The following is a 20,661-nucleotide window of genomic DNA, read 5'->3' on the forward strand; positions in this document are numbered from 1 at the left end:
CAGACTTGGTCTCCATTGGGTCTTGCACACGGGGACTCAAACCAATTTCAAAACCCCAGACTGAGCGACTGCCGCCCCATGCAGAAGTAAAGACACTCAACAAGAAGTAGAAAAGACTGATTGAACTTCTTTACTGAAGTAAATATTTTCATTCCTCTAAAATCGGGTGCCTAACACATACCTTGTTTTTATCTTAAAAGTTGGAGTCCTTTACACCAGTGCAACCAATATAATGTACCAGCATACATTTTCTTATGGTGCAATATCTAAATCCTCATCGTGGACATACACTATCATGGCCACAACTGCAGCTGCCACCATCGCCCATGTCACTCAGCTCAGAATGATTAAAAATGTGCACACATTCATTTATTTTACATGTATTGCAAGCTTCAAAGTCTATTACTCCCACTGTGGTGATGAAGAAGATCTTTTTTACAAATTAGTTCCAGTTTTCCCCCTCAAATTTCACTCTGCTCCAAATTATTCATCTCGGCTCAATCAAAACAAAGAGATAATTCAATAAACAGTGTATTATTATAGACTGTGGAATGATATTGGTTAAATAAACTTGAAACAAAGTGATTTTTTCATCTCTTGCTGCTTGAGCTTCACCTTCAGGCTCTTTAATTTTGACTTTAAGACTCAACGTAACGGCAGGAAGAGACTCTGTGTGTGCTTGATCAAAATGATACCCGACAGAGAGAAGTTAAATTTGTATGATGTTTACTCCCTTTTTGGCATGTGTGTTCAGGTTCAGAGATAATGGAGTGTGTTTGTTAAGAACAAGTGCACTCGCGGGTTTTCTAGTCCACTTCCTCTCAACACTGACTGGTGTTGAAGTATTGACTGACCATCCCCTGCACAGTGACGAGTTTGGAGCAGGAATTACACCGAGCCAGGCGACGTGTTTCAGAGTTTCACGCGTGGGTTGAGGATTCCAGTTTGGACTGCTTGGTACATTCTTGAAGCCATGCTAGTAAAGAAGCTTATACATGATGCATGGGCAGATTCAAACAAATATTCAGTACATACATCACACAAATGTAAAGAGGCAGAAATTCCGCTATGAACTTTTCTGTTTCTTGCACACAGACACATGACTTATTGAATCACTGGTTAGAGTCCCTGCAGGCTCCCTCTTGTAGGGCACAGACAATCTGGCTGAGCATATTGGATGGGCGAGCCAAAGAGTGGATGAGCAGGACACATTATACTTCACCCCTTTCTCTCTCTCACACACATAAACAGATGCAAACATGCACACACACACACACACACACACACACACACACACACCACACACACACACACACACACACACACACATATTGTTCGGTTCTCCCCTGATGCCCACGGGAGCTCAGCTGTTGCCTGGGAGCTACAGCCTCTGCCTGCTGCCTGGCACAGCTCAGCTTGCTCTCAGGCTGCCGTGTAGTGAGCTGGAGCAGAAGAGCTGGATGTCTTCACATGGCCCAGATGGAGCTGTGTGTGTGTGTGTGTGTGTGTGTGTGTGTGTGTGTGTGTGTGTGTGTGTGTGTGTGTGTTTGTGTGGTTTTTTTCTCCATCTTTGACACTGCAGTCAGAAAGAGAAGGCCTCCCCTCGCCCCGGGCCTGTCTGTGCCTTCATGTAGTCCAGCAGTCAAGTTTTGACAAATGTCCTCTGATGCTGGTAGCTACTTTGTTATCTCTGAAGTGTAGCGGGGAGGCTCCCCCCCATGGCTGCATGGATCTATATCAACCTATACTTTAACATGTTACTGTAAATAGTGTATATCTTTTTTTTTTCATAGACTGAATACAATTTCAAAATATGGATTCCCCAGTTGTTTCAAGTTAAATCTTACATAAAAGCAAATATTAAAATCAGGTCAGTTTGCAAAAAAGTAAGGATTTTGACCCCATACTGTGGTTTACCAAATTGCACTGATAAAATAAATCAATGCAATTTAAACGTTTTCAAATATGAATATTTGAAACAAAGTTACTGTAAGGTTCTTTCAGACTGTGTGGATTTTGATGCAGTATGAGTGTGAAGCCCTTATTACAGCACTGTTCATCCAGATGTGGTTATGCTAAAAAACCCAGGACTAAAGTCAGCTCTGTTTCCATAACGGAGCTGAGACGGGCCAAACATTTCATGATCAATGTCAGATCATCAACTAATACATCCTCCAATTCAGTTGAAAACATAAATATTTGCCAGCTTCTTATTTGACAGGTTGGAGTGTGCCCCTCATACCCACACAGCATGTACTCATACACTCTTTTTTTATCTCCTCCACATAAAGAGAGACTTATAGTAGTCAAACTATAGCTTTGGGTTTGTTTGGTTTCTCTTTCTGAGATGAGAACAGTGTCGGGCTTGGCTGCTATGATCTGCCGCTGTGGAGTTTAGAGAAATTAGCAGTGTTGGTTACACATCTGTTTTTGAGTGTGTGTGTGTGTGTGTGTGTGTGTGTGTGTGTGGGTGTGTGTGAATGTTGGAGAGAGAGAGAGAGTGCAGAGTGTCATAGACAGTTTTTATAGCTGACTAGTCATGTAGGCCAGTTCCAGTTTAAAGAGCTCTTGGGGGCCGGAGGAGTGAAGGCAGTCCGGCTGACCTGCATTCTCCTCTATAGCTAACCAGAGACCCAACTATTCAATGTCACTCTTCTAAACACTCCTCCTGTCATATCGCTCTCTCACCTCCCTGCTCTCTGTGTGTTCCTCTGTTTCTCTCTCACCACACAGATGCAGATGAGTCCTCGACATTTGTGACTGGCATCGTTCTGTACAGAAACCTGGGCAATATTCTGAATCTACAGAGGTAAGGCTGCTCGCTGTTCTGTAATCTGCAACTGGAATTATTTTGTTTGTCACAAAACACCATCAACATGTGGGAGATTGTGAGAGAGGAGTTCAGTTTAAGTAAAAAAGGAATGGGGTAACAAGAATTTAAACAATTCAATTTTTCAATTTGGTTCAGGGAATGCAAGATTTCACATTTTTTATCTTCCCTTAGATTTATTTTACTTTGACAGGACAGTTGATGGAGGAGTATCAGGAGAGAGAGAGGGAGAGAGAGAGAGAGAGTGGGGAAAGACATACAGGAAAAGGAGCAGCCAGTCAGACCGAAACTCTGGCCTACAGCTTACATGGTCGTAGCACCCGTTAATGGGGTGCCACCTAACTGTTAGGCGATTGGCACCACATGACTTATCGAGTACTTTACAGGACTCTCACAGGGAGATGTTTTTGTTTTTTTTCCCTTTTTGTCCGAGGAAACAAAAATAAGAACGAGGGTCGTATTTCACATGAGATATCACAACTGAATCAATGCATTGACAAGAGTGAACGTACAAGAAGTCTTCTCTCTCTCTCTTTCTCCAATCACCTGCAGAGCATGTTTCAGGTGCTGCAGGTTATCAAACGCAAGGCAGAGAGTGAGTTCATAAATGGTGGATGATAATCTTATACATGGATAAATAAATAAATTTGCTGCAAATGTTCTGAACAGTCGGTCCAGGTATTGTCTATGTGTGGTAAACACTAGATTCTGCAAAAATTCTTTACATTTACACGACTTGCAGCCAAAGCAGTAAACATTACTCCTCTATCAGCTGTTAAACTCTTTACCATGAGCATATCCTCAGTGGTAAATGGCCATTATGAAAATATAGACAATTTTTGGTCAGCAAAGATTTTCTTGAGTCAAGACAAAAGATCTCGGAAACTTAACTCAGAAGCATCGTGGCTAAGCTGGACGTGAGGATGAGGTGATCTTAATGATGAAAACTAAGACATCATTCAAGTATTAGGGAAAACACGTTTCTACATTTACCAGCTGTGATTACGCAATGTTGGAATTTTTAAAACGTGCATGAATAAACCAGGCACACATTAAAAGCTTTTGGTTGTCAGTGAATTTTACATCATCCGGGCTGCAGCGAATGGTTCCACTTAAATGGAAACAAGGATTCGATGCAGCAGCAGTGGGTGGCCCCATGAATGTCTTTTATCTCCATGAGTAAAGGGATTCCTATGAGGAAGTTGCTGTTGCTGCTTGCATGATTATTAACATATATTATAACACAGGAGTGCATGTGTAGGTCTGTATATGTGTGTGTGGTATAGAATGCACGTGTGAGAAACAGCATTATCTGTGGCGTTGGTTGGAGCGTTAAGGAGCTCTCCATTATGATAATATGGTAAAGTCACTGAATGAATGAACTGGTACAATACAGGAACAGGCAAATGAAGCAGACGCTCGCTCTTTTCAGTCCTCCCACATGTTTGTTCTGAATCTTTGGATTACTGCTGCTCTCCATATTTCTCTCTTCTCGTTCTTCTTTTCTTGTCCTGCATATGATTCCAACCCTCAAGGGACAACAAAAGGAGATGAGTTTGAGGCAAGAGACTGGATGACACAAACATTTAGGTTGACTGATTGTGTTTTGGAGTGTTGAGAGTGTGATTGTGCATAGAGGATACAGTGATAGTGCGAGGAACCAGAAAACAGAGCATAGGCTGTTGAACACGTTTGGCCGAGTGGAAGCTTTCGTCATCAAACAGCAATTCACTTTTTCTCTTACTGTCTCATTCCATATGATTGATGGTACCAAAAGCAAAAAAAAAAAAAAAAAATGCAATGCATACCAAACAGGCTGGGAGACACTCAAACAGAATACCTCAAAAACATTTTTATGCTATTGAAAAAATGTGAGTGCTACAGATCTGATGCTTAAAAAATGACCTTTAGAATCTTAAAAAAACAAATACATGTTCAATCCATTATTTTACATTAAGAGTCACATGGCTGCAGCCCGTGGTTTGTGGAGCACTTTTTACTAGCCTTGAGTTAAAAAAGTTTTGATTTTGATTTTGAACCAAAAATTAATCAGACATCTTTTTGCAACCTGTGGAGCCACTGCTTGCAGTTAGCTTTGTCCTGCAGCCCGTGAGCAGAAGCGTCCTGGCATGACAAACCTGCTAATAGCATGCAGGAAGTGACATACAAGAGGGTTTTCTTTTCGGAATCAGACGGTAGTCATGCTAGCTAGTGGCTATCTTCATGTTGACAAGCAAAAATATGTTAACATTTCATAGACATTGTATTTCTGGTTAGCCTGCGTGACACATAACTTTTTACCTTGAAATGACTGAATGCTAATGTAAGCTGTGACCTGGTAGTCGCTAATGAGTGGTTGTTTACCTTACATTTGGCCTGATGTCTCTATAGATACTAGTGTGATGCCCCAATACCTTGTGCTCGATAAAAGCACAAAATATGAAAAAAGAATCACCATTCAGTCACATGTTTGGTTGCTCTTTAAGGAACTGAAGCTCATTTGCCGTTGAACCTTATCATTAGCCTTATTCAAGTGACTCTACTGGAATGGACTCTTGTGTGACCTTTATCAAACTCAAGGCAATTTAAGCAATGAGTCACAGCGGGCCAGAGAAATGGCAGCATGTTTTGCAGCAGAAGGCTTCCTGTTCTCAAAAAGTTGCTCTGTGTGTCTTCTTTCCCTGCTTAGTGCCACAATCTGAGCATCAGCCAAGGCAGATGGCTCTTCACCAGATTCTGGTTCTGCTCCATGTTTCTGCCTGATGCTATCGCGTCTCAGAACCAAACTTTATAGCTTACTTTGTCTGACTCCTGACTTCTTGAGCTATATAATGTTCAGGTTGATTGCAGCAATGCCATAACGATAGTGCATACTTCCTGGTGTTATAGGAAAATATCAAAAAAGACAACAACAACAACAACAGCCTGGCTTTAGCTTAGTCATTGTTGTGTCTTGATACATTTAGCTCACAGCAGCAATGTGGCTAGTATTAGATTAGCAACTGAAGATCAGTTTTGTTCTTCCTCTCAGAAACAGCACAGTCATGAACTCCAAGGTGTTGTCAGTGACCATCAAGCCCACCCCTGCTTCCCTCTCTGCTCCTGTTGTGGTCGAGTTTTCACACCTGTACAACGTAAGTCACCCAAAGCGTTCACTATTTTAAGTGTTGTTTAGATTTTTATGGTTCTATTTATTTTATTATTTTTTATGTTCATCCATTGCTTTTTCATCTCTTCCCCATCTTCCAGGGAACAACCAACCAGACCTGTATTTCCTGGGATGAGAGCGACAGGTAAGATGTCTATGTTGTTGTTTTGGCAATTAATGAAGCACGCATCCTGGAGCTCGAATGTTTGGACATAGGAGATACAAAACCATCAAATCGGGCTTGAGCAATGAGGAGACTGTTGAGGAGACTTCATTGAAGTACATGGAACTAATATATCTTTCATTTGCTATTTTTCTGTGGTTTAAGATCAAGCAGCTACTCCTTTTTTCGTCAGTGGTTTATTTTCACCCATATAAATAAAAAAAAAGACAATCAGACGATATTTGTTCTACTCGTAGATCCTGTTGTGCGAAGAGCAATGGATTGCATTGCATTGCATTTACCTGCATTTTTCGGCGTTGATTGTCTTGAAGTTATGGTAAAAAAAATGGGTGAATATGGTTTCCATATAGGCCAAGACATGCAAATTGCAAACTTTGAAATTAATATTCAGATTTGTTACAATTATTTAAAATGGCCATATGTTTTCCTTTTTGGTCTGACGGTTAATACATATAAAATGGAGGTCATTTTTTAATATGCACTGGATTTTTTTAAATCAATCTCACTTCTTAGAGTTAATGCATTTTTGAAAAAAATGCCATTACACAGCACATTTTTTTAATATCCTGCAGGCCGTGTTAACACCATCAACTCCCAGCAACAACATCCTGGGTTGAACCCCTGGGCTGGAAAGGCGCCTTTCTGTGCAGTTTGGTGTTCTCTCTGTGCAGTGCAGCTTTTTTCCACATAAATATACTCATTTGATCGAGGATGTTTGACAGACGTTTTATCAACATTTGTTTTTTTTTCACAACATATCAGAGGAACAAATATGTTGACCCCCCCACCCTCTCAACTGATTCCATGACAGAATGTTTTAAGTTCTTTTTAATGTCCACTCCAAGGCAGCTTTCAATAGGCTGGAAATGTTGATTTCCATTTATTTAAGCGTAGGTTGTATCGATACTGTATGAGTGATATGAAGAATTTGAAAATTCTCCCCAAAAATGACCTCAGAACAATCAAAACAAACGTTTTTTTTGCAACAGCAGATGGTTTCTGTTGTAGAGTTGTAAGAGTTAAATTGTCTCATATCAGTTCACTTCTCCCAACAGACATCCGGTCAGACTGTATCATTGTTGGGAGCAGAGCTGACACTGAGTGGTCCAGATTCCATCTTTAATTATTCAACAGCAGTGTGCTGCTGTAATGTGTATGACTGCTTCTCCAAATAAGTTAGAGTAGTTATAGCAGTTATAGTAGTAGATTTAGATTAGTTTAAAAGTTCCAGCCCAAAGTCTTTTTTTTTCTTTTTATCAGTACAAAGTCAGTGCACTGCTCCCCAGCGGAAGGTGCTGAGTGTGTTGGACAGCTCTGCAGCTCTTGTGGGGAGGGGGGTGGGGGGGGGAGCCCAACTCACACTATCACTGCTACAACAAGGATCCAGAATGTGGAAAATTAAAAGTGTCGCTCAAAGCTTCCTTCTGCGCCTCAGCCAATGCTCACACATGTTAGACAGAGAATGGTTCAGTGTCTACATACAGAGAAGGAGAGAGGGGAAAGCATGATAGATTCGAAGAAAAGCAAAAATTACTGATAGAACATTTTAGTTTTACAACATCCGCGGCCAGATTCAAACACGACTCATTTGCTTACCTAAGTGTCCTATTTGTTTTGGACAAGAACGTAGTCTGAACATGGTGTAGATTAAACTGAGTGAGGGGAAGGGAGGGAGAAAGAGAGAGGCAAACATTTTTCAGCATTATGGCATTGCTGGTTTGGACATTTGCATTTAGATGGATGCGTTACACTTGTGTTATGTAGATGTAAAGTACAGCATCCAAGGTCTCAGTGAAGGGATTAAAAGAAGTTGGACTTGGCACATAAAGACCTGGAGCAACATGAAGAGCAAAAATTGAGTCCATTTGGAAGGAAACTCTGAAAAAAACACTGAATGGATGTCTCTATGACAGCCTGCTCTAAATATAGTCTGAAGAATGACGGATGACGCAGGCCACAACCTCTGCTATTTAATTGCTACAAGCAGTACTATGTCAGACTCTGAGCCACTGTTAACCCTGAATGAAGGCTTGTATGACTTCAAAAAGAACCAGCCTTTGTTAGAAGCTATATCTTACCAGAGAAATGTTTCATTCACTTGATATTTGCAGTTCTACTCTGCCTTTTTTTTTTTCATCAGTGACACAAACTGCACAGATTGGTTGCCAAATTTTGTCAGTGTGAACATCCCAAGCTGCAAACCTCAGGTGTTGACAAATAAAGCCAAGCCAAAAAGCCTGTTTTCACAGTATAAATGAACATGTTTACAGCCTGTGAGGTCTGATCAGGTATTGTCCTCCTGGGCACACGAGCCTTTTTCAGAACCCATTCCTTTTTTTATTTTTTGAATGATGTGTGTTAGGCGCGTAGCTGACATGATTGACAGGTGGCCGCGATGTAACAGGAGGCTTAAACCCCGCCTTAGCTCCAGCTCTCAGCCTGTCTTTAGATGGACTAAAAGTTAACTTGAGACAGGATTTCCAACATGGCGGCTGTTGCTGATGAGCCTCCAGAGCCCTCTACTGGAACAGATGGCTGACGTCACTCAGACTTCGGCCATTAATATTTACAATCTAAGGGGGGGTGGGAGGGTTCCTCTGTGATCCGGGTGGCTTTCCTGATCACAGAGCTGTTGTTCAGTTCAGATAGAGAAGGTTGTTTATTCATGTTAAGGCATACAATGATAAAATAATCATTGAGCACTATTTTCCTCAAAGATTGAATAATTATGTGTTTGTGTGAGGAAAAGAAAAGGAGCGAGTGACTGAGCAAAAAGGGAAGTGTACAATCCCTCCCTGCAGATATCATTCACAACACACTGGACGTAACATTAGGTTGTGTTGTTATAGGTTGTCTCATGTTTAGCAGCTTTACCAGATGCAGAAATATATATAATAAACCCAAAACAAGTTTAAAAAAAAATGTAATTTAGTGCAATTAAAAATGGACTCATACTTCTATAAAGAAATGTACATGACCTGTGCAGGAAAGAAAATATATGTGCAATAAAAGAGACCTCAAAACAGTTCACCCTTTACAGGGCACTCATTGAAATACTTTGAAATTCAAAAAATCCACTTCATAGTGTTATTCAGGGACATAACAGAACTTTATTTCTGTTATAACATTTTTCAAAAATTGTAATTGGAATAAACATCGACAAAGTTACCATATTTGGTTCAAAAGGGTGATCTCTTCTGATTGGCTGAGTGAGGATCACATGCTTCCCGACCTTACTGAGGTGCAGAAGGTTGGCCATATGTAATAATTTTGGAAATGACCAAAAATAGTCACTTGCCCTGTAAAGGGTTAATGAACCTCAGAACAGTTGTAATTAGGCCAGTGCATAACAACTGAAGAGTGTTGACCTTCTGAAAGTATGTGTTGTTTATGCATGTACTGTGGTGTTTGAGGTGGGGGAGTGCAAAAGGTGTGAAGACAGACATATTGTCTTCCTCAGGACGGTTTCGCCCTGTCGTCTCGACAATGGTTAACTCAGAGTTTGTGTCCATCGGGAGTGAAGTAGTGGAATAAACTCGCATGATTCTCCACCAGCCTTCATGTCCTTTTTTGTTATAGTTTGAAATGAAAGCCCCCTGGTGGCAGAACTGACGTACCGTGCATTTAAAATTAAACGTTTATCATATTTCAAGAGCAAAGTACGAGAAAAAAAAATCTGCAGATATCATAATAGACGATTTGAGCCAATCTTTAAAGGACAGTTGAGCTGTCTGATATCATCAGTAGCTCTTTCTTGTCTTCTCTTATGTATAACAGATACATATACAGTCAGTGGTACAGGGGATGCCCAGTACATCAGTGAAGGCTCTATTAGATGTGATGGATATTTTACTTCCAGAAGCACTAACATCTTTTAAGCCATAATAAGCCCAAGTCCAATTTTTCTTTTGTCAGATTCAGTCCTGTCAGACTATGCTCAGGGCACAGACGACTTCTTTCTGCTCTGTTTACTTTGTCACATCTTTTCATAGCTGTCACTTTTTTCTGAATGGTTAGCTCCATTTTCTCCTCTGACGAGCAACAAAAAGTTCTTGTGTCATTCATGTAGCTGATTTTTTTTTTCTTTTCTTAAGAAAATCTAACAGAACATGTATTCCTCTTGCAGTCATGTGTGACAAGTTGCTCACAGTGATTGGATGAAATGAATACACTTTTGGCAACTCTGGTCGTAACTCAAAGCACAGTAAAATTCAGCGTCACACACATTGCATATCCCACTTTCATTGGTTTAGGAGGTTTATAGCTTCCTCTCTTCCTTGTAGTACTTTCTTCCTTTATTTAGTTTAGCTTTCATTCCTGAAATGAAGTATGAAAACAGAATTTGACGGTGTAGGAAACAGGAAGTAGTCAGCTGAAAAGATTATTTATAAAGTGCTGGGGTTTCTTTATAAGAACATCTTATGTTCCTGTTTTAGTGTTTAAAGTGAAAACTCGCTTCCCCTGTAATCCTCCGATGACACTCTTTTTAAAATGTATGATAGATGTTTCTTCACCAACACTTTTCACTGCAGTTCCTCAAGTGTCCACTTGGGTCTAGAGTAGGGAGAGTAGTGCACCAGCTCATATTGCAATCTACCAATTCAGACCCTTTTCAAAGCAGTTCGAATGGAAAACATTACCATGATACATTACAGTCATAATATGGGATTCTGATGATGTTGACCCTTGTGACCCCTGCGATGTCCCCACCAATGTCATGCGTGAGAGGAAACAGAGGACAGAAAGTGACAGAAACAAAGCAAGGACATACGAAATCTAATTTCATTGTGTTTGGGTTTAATGTTGGGGTAGGTGGGGAGGGGATAGGTGGGTGTTCTTTGCAAAATTAAAATCCACCTTGGACAGTTGCCATGATTAATGACTTAATATTTCAGAGAGAAATTGGAATCTGAGGTAACGTCCTTGTCATGTTGATAAGAGTCATGAAGCAGAGCAGGCCTTCACTTCCACCACGCTTCAATCTGCTGAAATCAATAACATGATTCCTCAACAGCTTCTTTCTGTCTCACTTGCTCTCACTCACTCTGACATTATTACTTAGTTTTGTTTACAGTGTGTCTCACCTGATGTATAAATAAGTCTATCACTAGATCTGGTCTGACTTCAGTCTGCTGCTGCCATGAACACTGCGACTGTACTCTCACAGAAGATCTCATAAATCTAACACCAAAAGAATAGAGGATTTGTTAAATTGTTCTGTCGGACCACTTTTCCCATTGGGCTTCAAAAGATAAGAGAGCAGTCTCTGAACCCATCGGCCATCATCAAGTAAACAATACACGCTGACAATTTCTCAGTAATTCAGATAAAGCCAGGGGTTAGGGTTAAATGTCTTCCAGGTAATACTTCCTTTTTCCTTCCTTTCTTTTTCTGCATTCGCCACAGGTTGCTAAAACACAATTGGTCATTACAGCTTGGACTACAAATTTAATACACTTCGAGGACTACAGGCTCTGTACATCAGCCATACTTGACACTTTCCTTCTCAGCAAAGCTATCAAAAAAGAGGTCTATAAGTACCATAACTGATCACAGACTATGTTGAAGAGCTGTGCCTTAATTGCTTTGGGATTGTTTTAAATCACGCTTTACTGTAGGCACCAAAGAATGCATAAAACATCTGAGTGACTATAGTTTTCAATTCGTGTCATTACTACTCCCACAACAATTTATCGCTTCTTATTGTTCGGCTCAACTCGGCTTCATGCATTCTTGAAAAATTCAATATTTTAAAAATCTGCATGGCATAGAAATAACTTCAACTCATCAATAATGTCTGGGGTCTAGTTGTGAGTAAATTACACGTCCCAGAACAATAAATCAAAGGCACCTTTTCAAAGGCGCTGTGAAGAAAGACACACACGCTCAATCACGTGCCGCATATTGAAATGAGTTACACAGCAATGCCTGACCGGGCGCTCACACGCACAGCTTGTCTGAGCTGCTGTATGTGTTGTTGGAATAAAACAGAATGTAATGAAAGTTATTCTGTATGAAATGTTACTCAAGAGATTTTGCAACAACTGTCTTCCTGCTAAAACCTGTCAGCACTGAATATACAGTAAGTCACATGGTGGAAGCTCGCTCTCACGTTAACTAGCTGCTGTAATGAAAGACTGCTGGGCTCCATCCTACACGGATCAAAACACAGCATGGACAGAATGACTTAGGAGACTAAGTGTTGTTGAAGATGATATAAAGTTAGCATATATTCTCCAGCTGAATGTGTCACTGGTTTGGAGTGAAGGTTTTGGCAGGCAGCTGCTCTCCCGTCTTCCTGTACCGCGTGCTGCAGCTGAATCTTTTAGTAGTAAGCGGTGACAGACTTTCACCCCTGAATGTCACCTACTGGTAGTAAAGTTTTAAAGCTAAAGGTTGGTGGTGGCCATATTGGAAATCCTGTCTCAGACCAACTTTTTGTGTTTCAACCTCACCATGGATATAATGAAAAAAGATGGTTAATACTGTACCCCAGTAAAGGGTAAACCAATGGACACATCAGATAGTCTGACCAAATTAGAGTTTTTAACCAGGCTGTGAACAATCGACATTTTAATCTTCGTATTAAAGGTTCTTCTGCTGCCTTTGAAGCTAGCGCCAAGTGGACACTCGAGGAACTGCAGTGTTTTCTACTTCTGCTGGTTCAGTTTGATACAGAAACCGCTGTGTAAAAAAAGGAGAAAAATATGGATATAGTACATTAATCTGCAATAACTTTTTATACAGCATATAAGCCCTGTTTATTTTAATTTTCTGAATAATTAACTCCTGTTGTCACTTCCACTTTTCCTCTACACGCTGCTGTCACTGCTGCTTTCAGACTACAGCATTGTTTTCATTCTATTAGTGATCAAAGCAGGCTAGTCACTTTAAATAATTCAAATGCAGGTTAGGGTTGCTCCAGATGCATTAAAAAATACAAAACTTTTCAAACAGTCAAAACAGTAAGACAACAGGTTTTTTTGCCTCCATTCTGGGGAGAAGGGTGATTTTATTTTCCCAGACTAATCATTGTTTAGCAGACTGCAGTCACTAACCAGTCTGGCTTCTGATCATAAAAAAAAAAATCAACTACGATGTCCCTGCTGGTTTACCAAGTCGGCGCTGATGCTGACACGCTGCCTCAGTTCATCAAGGTGTTTGAGCTGAACACAACGCACTTCAGTTTCAATCAATTACTGTAATGCAATTATTGCAGAGAGGATGGGGTTCAGTGGGCAGGGGGCATGCTTGTTTACTTCAGTGCAGAAACAGGCTGCAGTGCAGAGAACAGACTTCTCTGATAGTGCTGCATTTACATTCAAATCACGCGAATCCATCCTAACTCATATGGCAGACAGCTCGCCAGCTGTTTTAGAGCACAGGACGGTGAGGAATATAAAAAATGACAGTGTGTGTCTGACACAATACCAAGATTTTTAATTTTCAAGGTATTTACCTCATCATATTCTGAACCCATGACATTACTACAGCTATGATTTGAATATAAGAGCTAAAAATTCACAATGTAAAACTGCTTTAGTTTCAAATGTTCCTACGTTGTTCTGAATGTTTGACTCAGTGTTTTGGCCTCTCACTAACAATAAAGCCATAGGCTATACTCTGAGGTCAGGCTTTCACCAAATCATATGCTCCCTGTCCAGTGCTTTATTTTCCTTTAAGCTTTTGTAAGGAACTTTTACTTTGTGTTGATGTTGGCGCCCCCTGTGGACAAAGCGGCTTCATCTTGATTTTTTCTCATACATGTGTAAGTAGTGTTTTATAAAACACACAAAAATGGCTGTTTCTGCAGCGTGCCATTCATCCTATGTCTGACATACAGACTGTAATAAACATGAACATAGTCTCAGGGATGTCCAGCCAATCAATCTTTATTGGTAAATTGCCAATTCATAACTCAAGACACTTTACAAACACTTTACTTTTGTCTTATCTATCCCGATCCCAATTATGTTTTCATTTTATCCTTTATAAAATAAACATCCCCATTGTACAGTACACCAATAAATAGTGACCAAAGATTCTATTGGCCTTTTTAAACCAGGCTGTAGACATGTTTTTATTTTTGCTGCTGACATGGCCGTTTTTACATGGGTGTGTATGTGACTTCTGGGGCTTTTGCAGCCGGTCTCCAGTGGACATTCAAGGAACTGCAGTGTTTTGTTCTTCCATATCGGCTACATTATTACAGAGGTTGCAGCTTACTCTGATGCATACAATCCCTGGCAGCAACTTCAGACATATGAAAAATAATGTTGTGAATCCTTGTGGATCATGTTCTTGTTTGCTTTTGGAGTCTTCTTTGTGTCTATCCTAAAAACATCACTGTCATATATCCTTTCAGCTCTGTCTTTATCTCCTCTGGTGGAGGGTACTGTGAGCATAGAGATGCTTTCATGCTGCATAAAGCTGAAGGACTTTCTGTCACTGTACTGCACTTAATAAATACTCCAACTATCCAATTAAATATACATTCAAATCGATTGTGCAGCCCTTTAATGAACCTTTAATGCGTTTCCTTTTGAACTTAGCGTTAAATGATGAAAGAATATGAGAATCGCTATTAGATAAGATAATCCTTTATTCATCTCACAAACGGATACATTTACAAAAGTGAGTCGGGATTGGAGATTCTGTCGTAACAGTCATATCCTGCAATGTTTCGATGTTTAAATCTCAATCCAAAGGGGTTGACAAGTTTGGAGACCTGTGAGCTGATATTGTAGCGACAGTTCAGGAGGTCAAGCAGGGCTTCTAGTAACTTCAAAGTAAACTGTTCAATCCCTGAAAGTTCCAGCCGCACAAAGTAGCTTGTGATGAGCTTTTGGCACACTTCAGGAAAATGTTAGCCCTCAGTGTATGGATGTTTGTGAGAGTGGATGAGCTGAATTGATGTAAAGCTCTTTTAAGTGGCTGGAAGATTAAAGGCTCAATAAAATGGCACTCCAATATTTTGCAAAATACCAAACAGCCAAAATTGAAGCAGCAGAGGCTAAGACATTCTGACTTAAAGCCCCTAGTATATGGGTCAACGTTCAAACACCTACAATTCCCATAATGCAACTTGACATTTTTCCAGTGTGTAATTCTGAGTTTTTGTGATAAACTCAGACATCCTTGATGACATCATATTTTCACAAGCTGTGTCATACTGACTATGATTATAAGTCATGTAGAATCAGTGCAGTTCACTGTCACATTCAATGTACATTTCTATCAGATGTCATGACTCACGTTATGAGGAATAATAAACAATACTAAATGAAGCTGATCTCATTTTAAAACATTCTGTGAGTTTGAAACGAAATGCTGAAAAATGTCCAGGATGCACATTTTATTTCAAGTTTAAAAATGTGTTGCATCACAGATTACCTCTGCATATATGCTTTAAAAAACGGACGTGTGAACATTAAGCAGGAACCCTCCTCCTCATAGCTTTGTGTTTCTATATTTCCTCTGTGCTGTTCTGGCAGCCAGCTTTTCATCCATGTGGCCTGTTCTTGGCGGAGGACAGTCTTCCATGCAGGGCTGCTGGAGCAGCACCTAAATTATCCAATTAGACGATGGGGTGAGGCTGCCTTCAGGCCACAGTTTGCCTCACGCACACACAAAAACACACACACGCCTGATCACATCAGCCATACACAGAACTGCACAGAGTCCTGATATATTGGATTTCTGTTAGAGGTGATGTTCGAATGTCAACACTGAGTCACCTCGTGCTGCTAATCCACAAACACGTCACAGAAACACTCACATGCAAACACAATCTGTAGCTTCAACTTCTGTCCAGTCATGCGACCAATGGATGTGTGATATTGTCTAATATATTGATCCTCTGTCTCGAAATATTTGAAAATATTAACTCGTAATTTAAACAAATGAATGTATTTAAATTGAGAACAAATGAACAAATATATCAGGCGGCTGTGGCTCAGTTGTCTCTCAGCCGGAAGGTCAGCCCTTTAGATCCCCAGCTCCTGAAGTAACATGTACGATGTGTCCTTGTGCTTGGGCTGAGTGTAAATGGGATTAGTTACTTCTGATGGTCACTCTACAGAGCAACCTCTGACATCAGTGTGTAAATGGGTTTGAATGTGTAGCTATATGACGTGGAGTGTAAAAGCACTTTGAGCAGTCAGAAGACTGGAAAAGTGCAGTACATGCTGAAGTCCATTTATCATATTAATCATCAAGACAACTTCAGTAAATAGTGCACAAAACTCCCATTCAGTGTGTTGAACATAAAATAATGAAGCATTAAGACATCAAATGAAATACTGCTATCAACTCCTTTGAGCAGTGTAAATGAATGAAATTAGATGAACTTAAGCCGTACAAATGTTTTCATTCCATGGATGGTCGTCACTTAGCCATCATTAGCCAAAGCATTCCCACCAACTGAATACACACAGCTTCTTCTGAAGGACAAATATGGTACTTTTGACTCCGCTCTATGAATGCTCTTGTTACTCAGTGAAGTTACTTGGTGGATTTTCGATTCCACCATCCGATCTTAAAGGCCATGGCACAGCAAGCAGCCGGCAAAGAACTAGTGTTGATGATCTGGTGTAGCCTCATGTTGCCTTTTGTCTGATCCAAAAAGTAGCTCTTGAACACACCGCAGAGACTCCATCTGACTCCAGCAGCCAACCACCACGTACGTTCTGTGCATGCGTGTGAGGAAATAACTCTCCAATAGTTACTCTGCTGCGATAGTCTGATGGTATGATACGAGAAGACCATTTACAAACTGCTGTTGCACACCGCTTGTAATACAGGTAGCCTACTAATCGAGGATAATGTCTGATAAGGCGTTTAAAATGGCACTGGCGTTGTCAGCTCTTGGTCTTTAAGTGGAAAAAGGAAAGATGAGACTGAGGTGACAAATAAGGAGAAACCGCACTAATGGGTGAAAGCATAGATACTACAGTGGCAGGCTCTGGGGGCTTTCACCAACCTGTGTCGAGAGCTGGAGATAAATAAAACCTCCAAAAGGCCAATCAGAGGGATTCCTCTCACCGATCGCCAACGCCTAGTCAGCCAAAAAAAACCAAACAGCAGACAAAGCCTGACACCGTAAATACTAGGACCGACGGCTGATGATCTCGCTGATATCACGCTGTAGTTCTGTGTGGGATTTTTCTAAATGCTGTTGCCATACAAACCTGTACGTAGTAAATCTCCCCTTTGGTGAGCGTAGATCAAAAGCAGAGAAGGCGTCACTCAGGTTGAGTCATTCATTAATGTGTGGGATAGACAAGTTGTCACAGAGACCCTTTTATTTAAACATGCTTTAGTTTCTGTCGGGTGCTATCAGCGCTGCACACAGGCAGCTGGAATAAAAACAAGCTGAAGAGTTCAGGAGGCCTTGCTCAGACTGAAACGTTTGTTTATTAAAATTGTGAATGTGTTAACCTGGCTGGCTTTTCCCCTGCTCATCGGGGGGGGGTTTTGGTCGCTCCTGTTCTTCATTTTATTTTAGAGCTGCAGATCTGGAAATCTGTGGCATGTGTTAAACATAGCAGAATGTCACATTATGTGTTGTTGTCTGCACTCGTGCATTGTGGAAATACAAAAGTGTTTAGATATGTTTAGTTTGAAAACTTCAGTCAGAGTAAGTTCTCCAGGATTTTACCTCAGGCTATCATTTGACTGAGCAACTTTCACTTCCTATTGTAGTCATGCTTAACCTGCAGGAGTATGTACACAACAAAGATTCGTAATATATCCACCACTATTAATAATAAATGTTTTTAAAGAGTCCACTTGACCCGTTTGTTAAGTGTATCAGTGCTGCATGACAAGTAAAGAGAATTTACTTTCATTAAATATGAATGAACAGGGGGTATTGTTATAAAAAAAAAGAAAAGATGTTTATATAATTATAGTTATAGGACTATTTATGGTTGGTAATTATTTATAATTAGATGTAGGATTTTTTTTATTATTATTATTTTTAATCCAGATAACATTAAATAATAATAATAATAGGCTAATAATAATAATAATGACGTGCTCATAGTAATAATAATAAGAAATAGCTAGGTGTATGCCTGTGGCTGTGGGAGCAGTGTGCTGCTGTAATGTGTCCGGGCTCAGAGCTGCAGCACGCCGCCTCGCAGCCTCTTCATCACCGCGTGCACCTCTCTCTCTCTGCGGCTCTCGTGCGCTCGGCGGAGATGTAAAGTGGACTAAATAGCCTGTGTTGGATTTCAGCCTCTTTCTTCTGCTTCGTTTTTTTTTATGGAGCTGCCTTTATATTCACCGCATCGCTTCTCTCTCCCCGTGTGTGTGTCTGTGTGCGTGTGACCGTGTGTGTGTGTGTGCGTGTGTGTGTTTTTTCTCCCGTGCAGCTCCTCTCTGCTGGGATCCTGGTCTGCCAGGGGCTGCAAAGCCGTGCTAGTCGACTCGTTCAGAACCAAATGCGTGTGTGACAGACTGTCCACCTTCGCCATTTTAGCACGGCTAAATCCCGAAATGGTAAGTCCGACAACCTCCCTTCACTTCGTTGACGTTAAAGCTACCGCAGACGCTGTGTGTGTGTTTTTTTTTTAAAGAGAGGATTTGTGTGAATGCATCAGCTGTTTTATTTTTTTCTCCAAAGGGCGTCATTGTCATTACATATCAACAGATCCTCCCTCTCTCCATCCCCCCCCCCCCTCCCCTGTCTCCGTCTCGACATGCCAAAGCCATGCTGCTAAATGTTGTCAAAGGAAATGATCTTTGTTCATAAGGAGGAGGAAGGCTATTTATGTGTTAAAGGAGAGGATGCTCACAGAAAGGGCAGCAGTGTGCTAACCTGTGCATTGAGATGGTGCTGATCACTGACACACACACACACACACACACACACACACACACACACACACACACACACACACACACTGAAATCCATACATGGCATGATGACTGGGATTTAACATCATGGTACAGATGAGGATCATACCTGCATGCACCCCCCCCCCCCCCATCCCCCCTTTCATTTTACCCTGATCTTCCAACAATGGCTTCTCATATTAGCATATTTTAACATATTACACTGTCAGCGGTGTCTCCATGGTAACCAGGCCCTGTGGAGAAGGTGCTGCATTGCAATCCAATAAGGTGAAAGAAAGGCACATTTAAATTAGCTGCAGGAAGCTACACAACACATTTACTTTACATTATGGCTCTGCAGCTGTGCACAGTGAGCCAGCTGTGTGTGTGTGTTTGTGTGTGTGATTATGCATTGTCTGTTAAAACCCCTTCCCGTCCCTGTGAGTCAAACGTGCCCCACTTTCTTTGGGGAAAGGGCAGTGTCTTTGGAGGGAATTTTCATTCACTGCGATTAGTTATTATTAGACTGGAAATTGCCTCAGTAGCAGTTAGTTCACTAGTTGCCCTGGTAACAGTATGGGCACTGTGGATGTCTTAAAGACATAGGAGGCAGCGTGCTGTTCACGCTGCTGCTGCTGCTGCTGCTGCTGCTGCTGCTGCTGCTGCTGCTGCTGCGTGGCCTACAAGCGAGGCTAGGCCACGGAAGCCGTGGATTTCAGGCGTCTCCAGCTGCTCAGGGTTTGATTTAGGTATATTTGATTTGTGCTGTTTGTTCAAGAGTCGAGGTTTTGTTTGAAGAAGACGACCAGGAGGGAGGGCTGTGAGTACGCTTTGATGGCTTCATGTATTTATACACAGCGTACTGTGTGCCTAGATCTATACATGCTGGTGTGTGATGTCTTTGTGTTTGAAGCGCCAGAATTGTGAGTAGCTCACCAATTAACGAAACGACACACAACTGAGTGGACGCAGAAAATTAAGTTAAGCTAAAGCTCATATTCAGTATGTACACTTCCCAGGATCTATAAGTCTAGAAAGCTTCATTAGCTGTATCCTTAGGAAGGGTACACATGCACTACGAGGTCTGATCCTCCTTCCATTTGTTTGATGCTTCTAAAGGTTATCTTCAGAGTTATGAGGTGTGTTAAAAGTCATCGTATGTAACCAAGTAAGGATGTCAGGGCCGTCCTGATTTCAAATCTTAAATCTGATATTTCTGATCCAGTCTCCTGTTGGGTGGGGGGGGGGCTGGACCCAGAGGGGCAGCCCCCGACGCACTCAGGAGATGATCAGGGGGATGAAACGAGTCAATTGGGCGGCAAGCTGACTGAAACAGGAAGCACAACGACCGCGGCAAAATCAGTTCTTCCTCCCCTCCTGCTCGCTCCGTGACCCGTCCATACAGCCGGCGTTCACGCCTTACCCACGTCTTTATCCGCTGTGTGCCTTTTTCTCTGTGAACGTTCACACAGGCCTTCCTGCCGTCCTGTTTGTGGATGCTAAAGTTGTGTTTGACTGCACAGGGTTTGGCGAGTTGGGAGTCAGGACTCTGTTAGTGTGTGGTGTATTATAATCTTTTGAGTGGGGGCCAGGTTTTAGTTGTATTTGTGTTTTCCTTGAAAGCATTAAAATATGTGGACGAGACTGTGTGCAGACAGG

General features: G+C 41.2%; 1 protein-coding gene across 7 annotated transcripts in view; it reads left to right on the plus strand.

The window, feature by feature from the left end:
* adgrb1a (adhesion G protein-coupled receptor B1a) overlaps window positions 1–20,661 on the plus strand; it is a 148,458-nt gene that overhangs the window by 89,525 nt on the left and 38,272 nt on the right. For all 7 annotated transcript variants that reach the window (XM_079344144.1, XM_079344145.1, XM_079344147.1 and 4 more), the window contains 4 exons: window positions 2,734–2,809; window positions 5,862–5,964; window positions 6,080–6,123; window positions 18,540–18,666. In XM_079344144.1, the coding sequence (XP_079200270.1) occupies window positions 2,734–2,809; window positions 5,862–5,964; window positions 6,080–6,123; window positions 18,540–18,666 (350 nt within the window). The remainder of the gene's footprint in view (window positions 1–2,733; window positions 2,810–5,861; window positions 5,965–6,079; window positions 6,124–18,539; window positions 18,667–20,661) is intronic.

Source organism: Symphodus melops (genome assembly GCF_947650265.1).
Source record: "Symphodus melops genome assembly, chromosome: 5".
Lineage (NCBI taxonomy): Eukaryota > Metazoa > Chordata > Actinopteri > Labriformes > Labridae > Symphodus > Symphodus melops.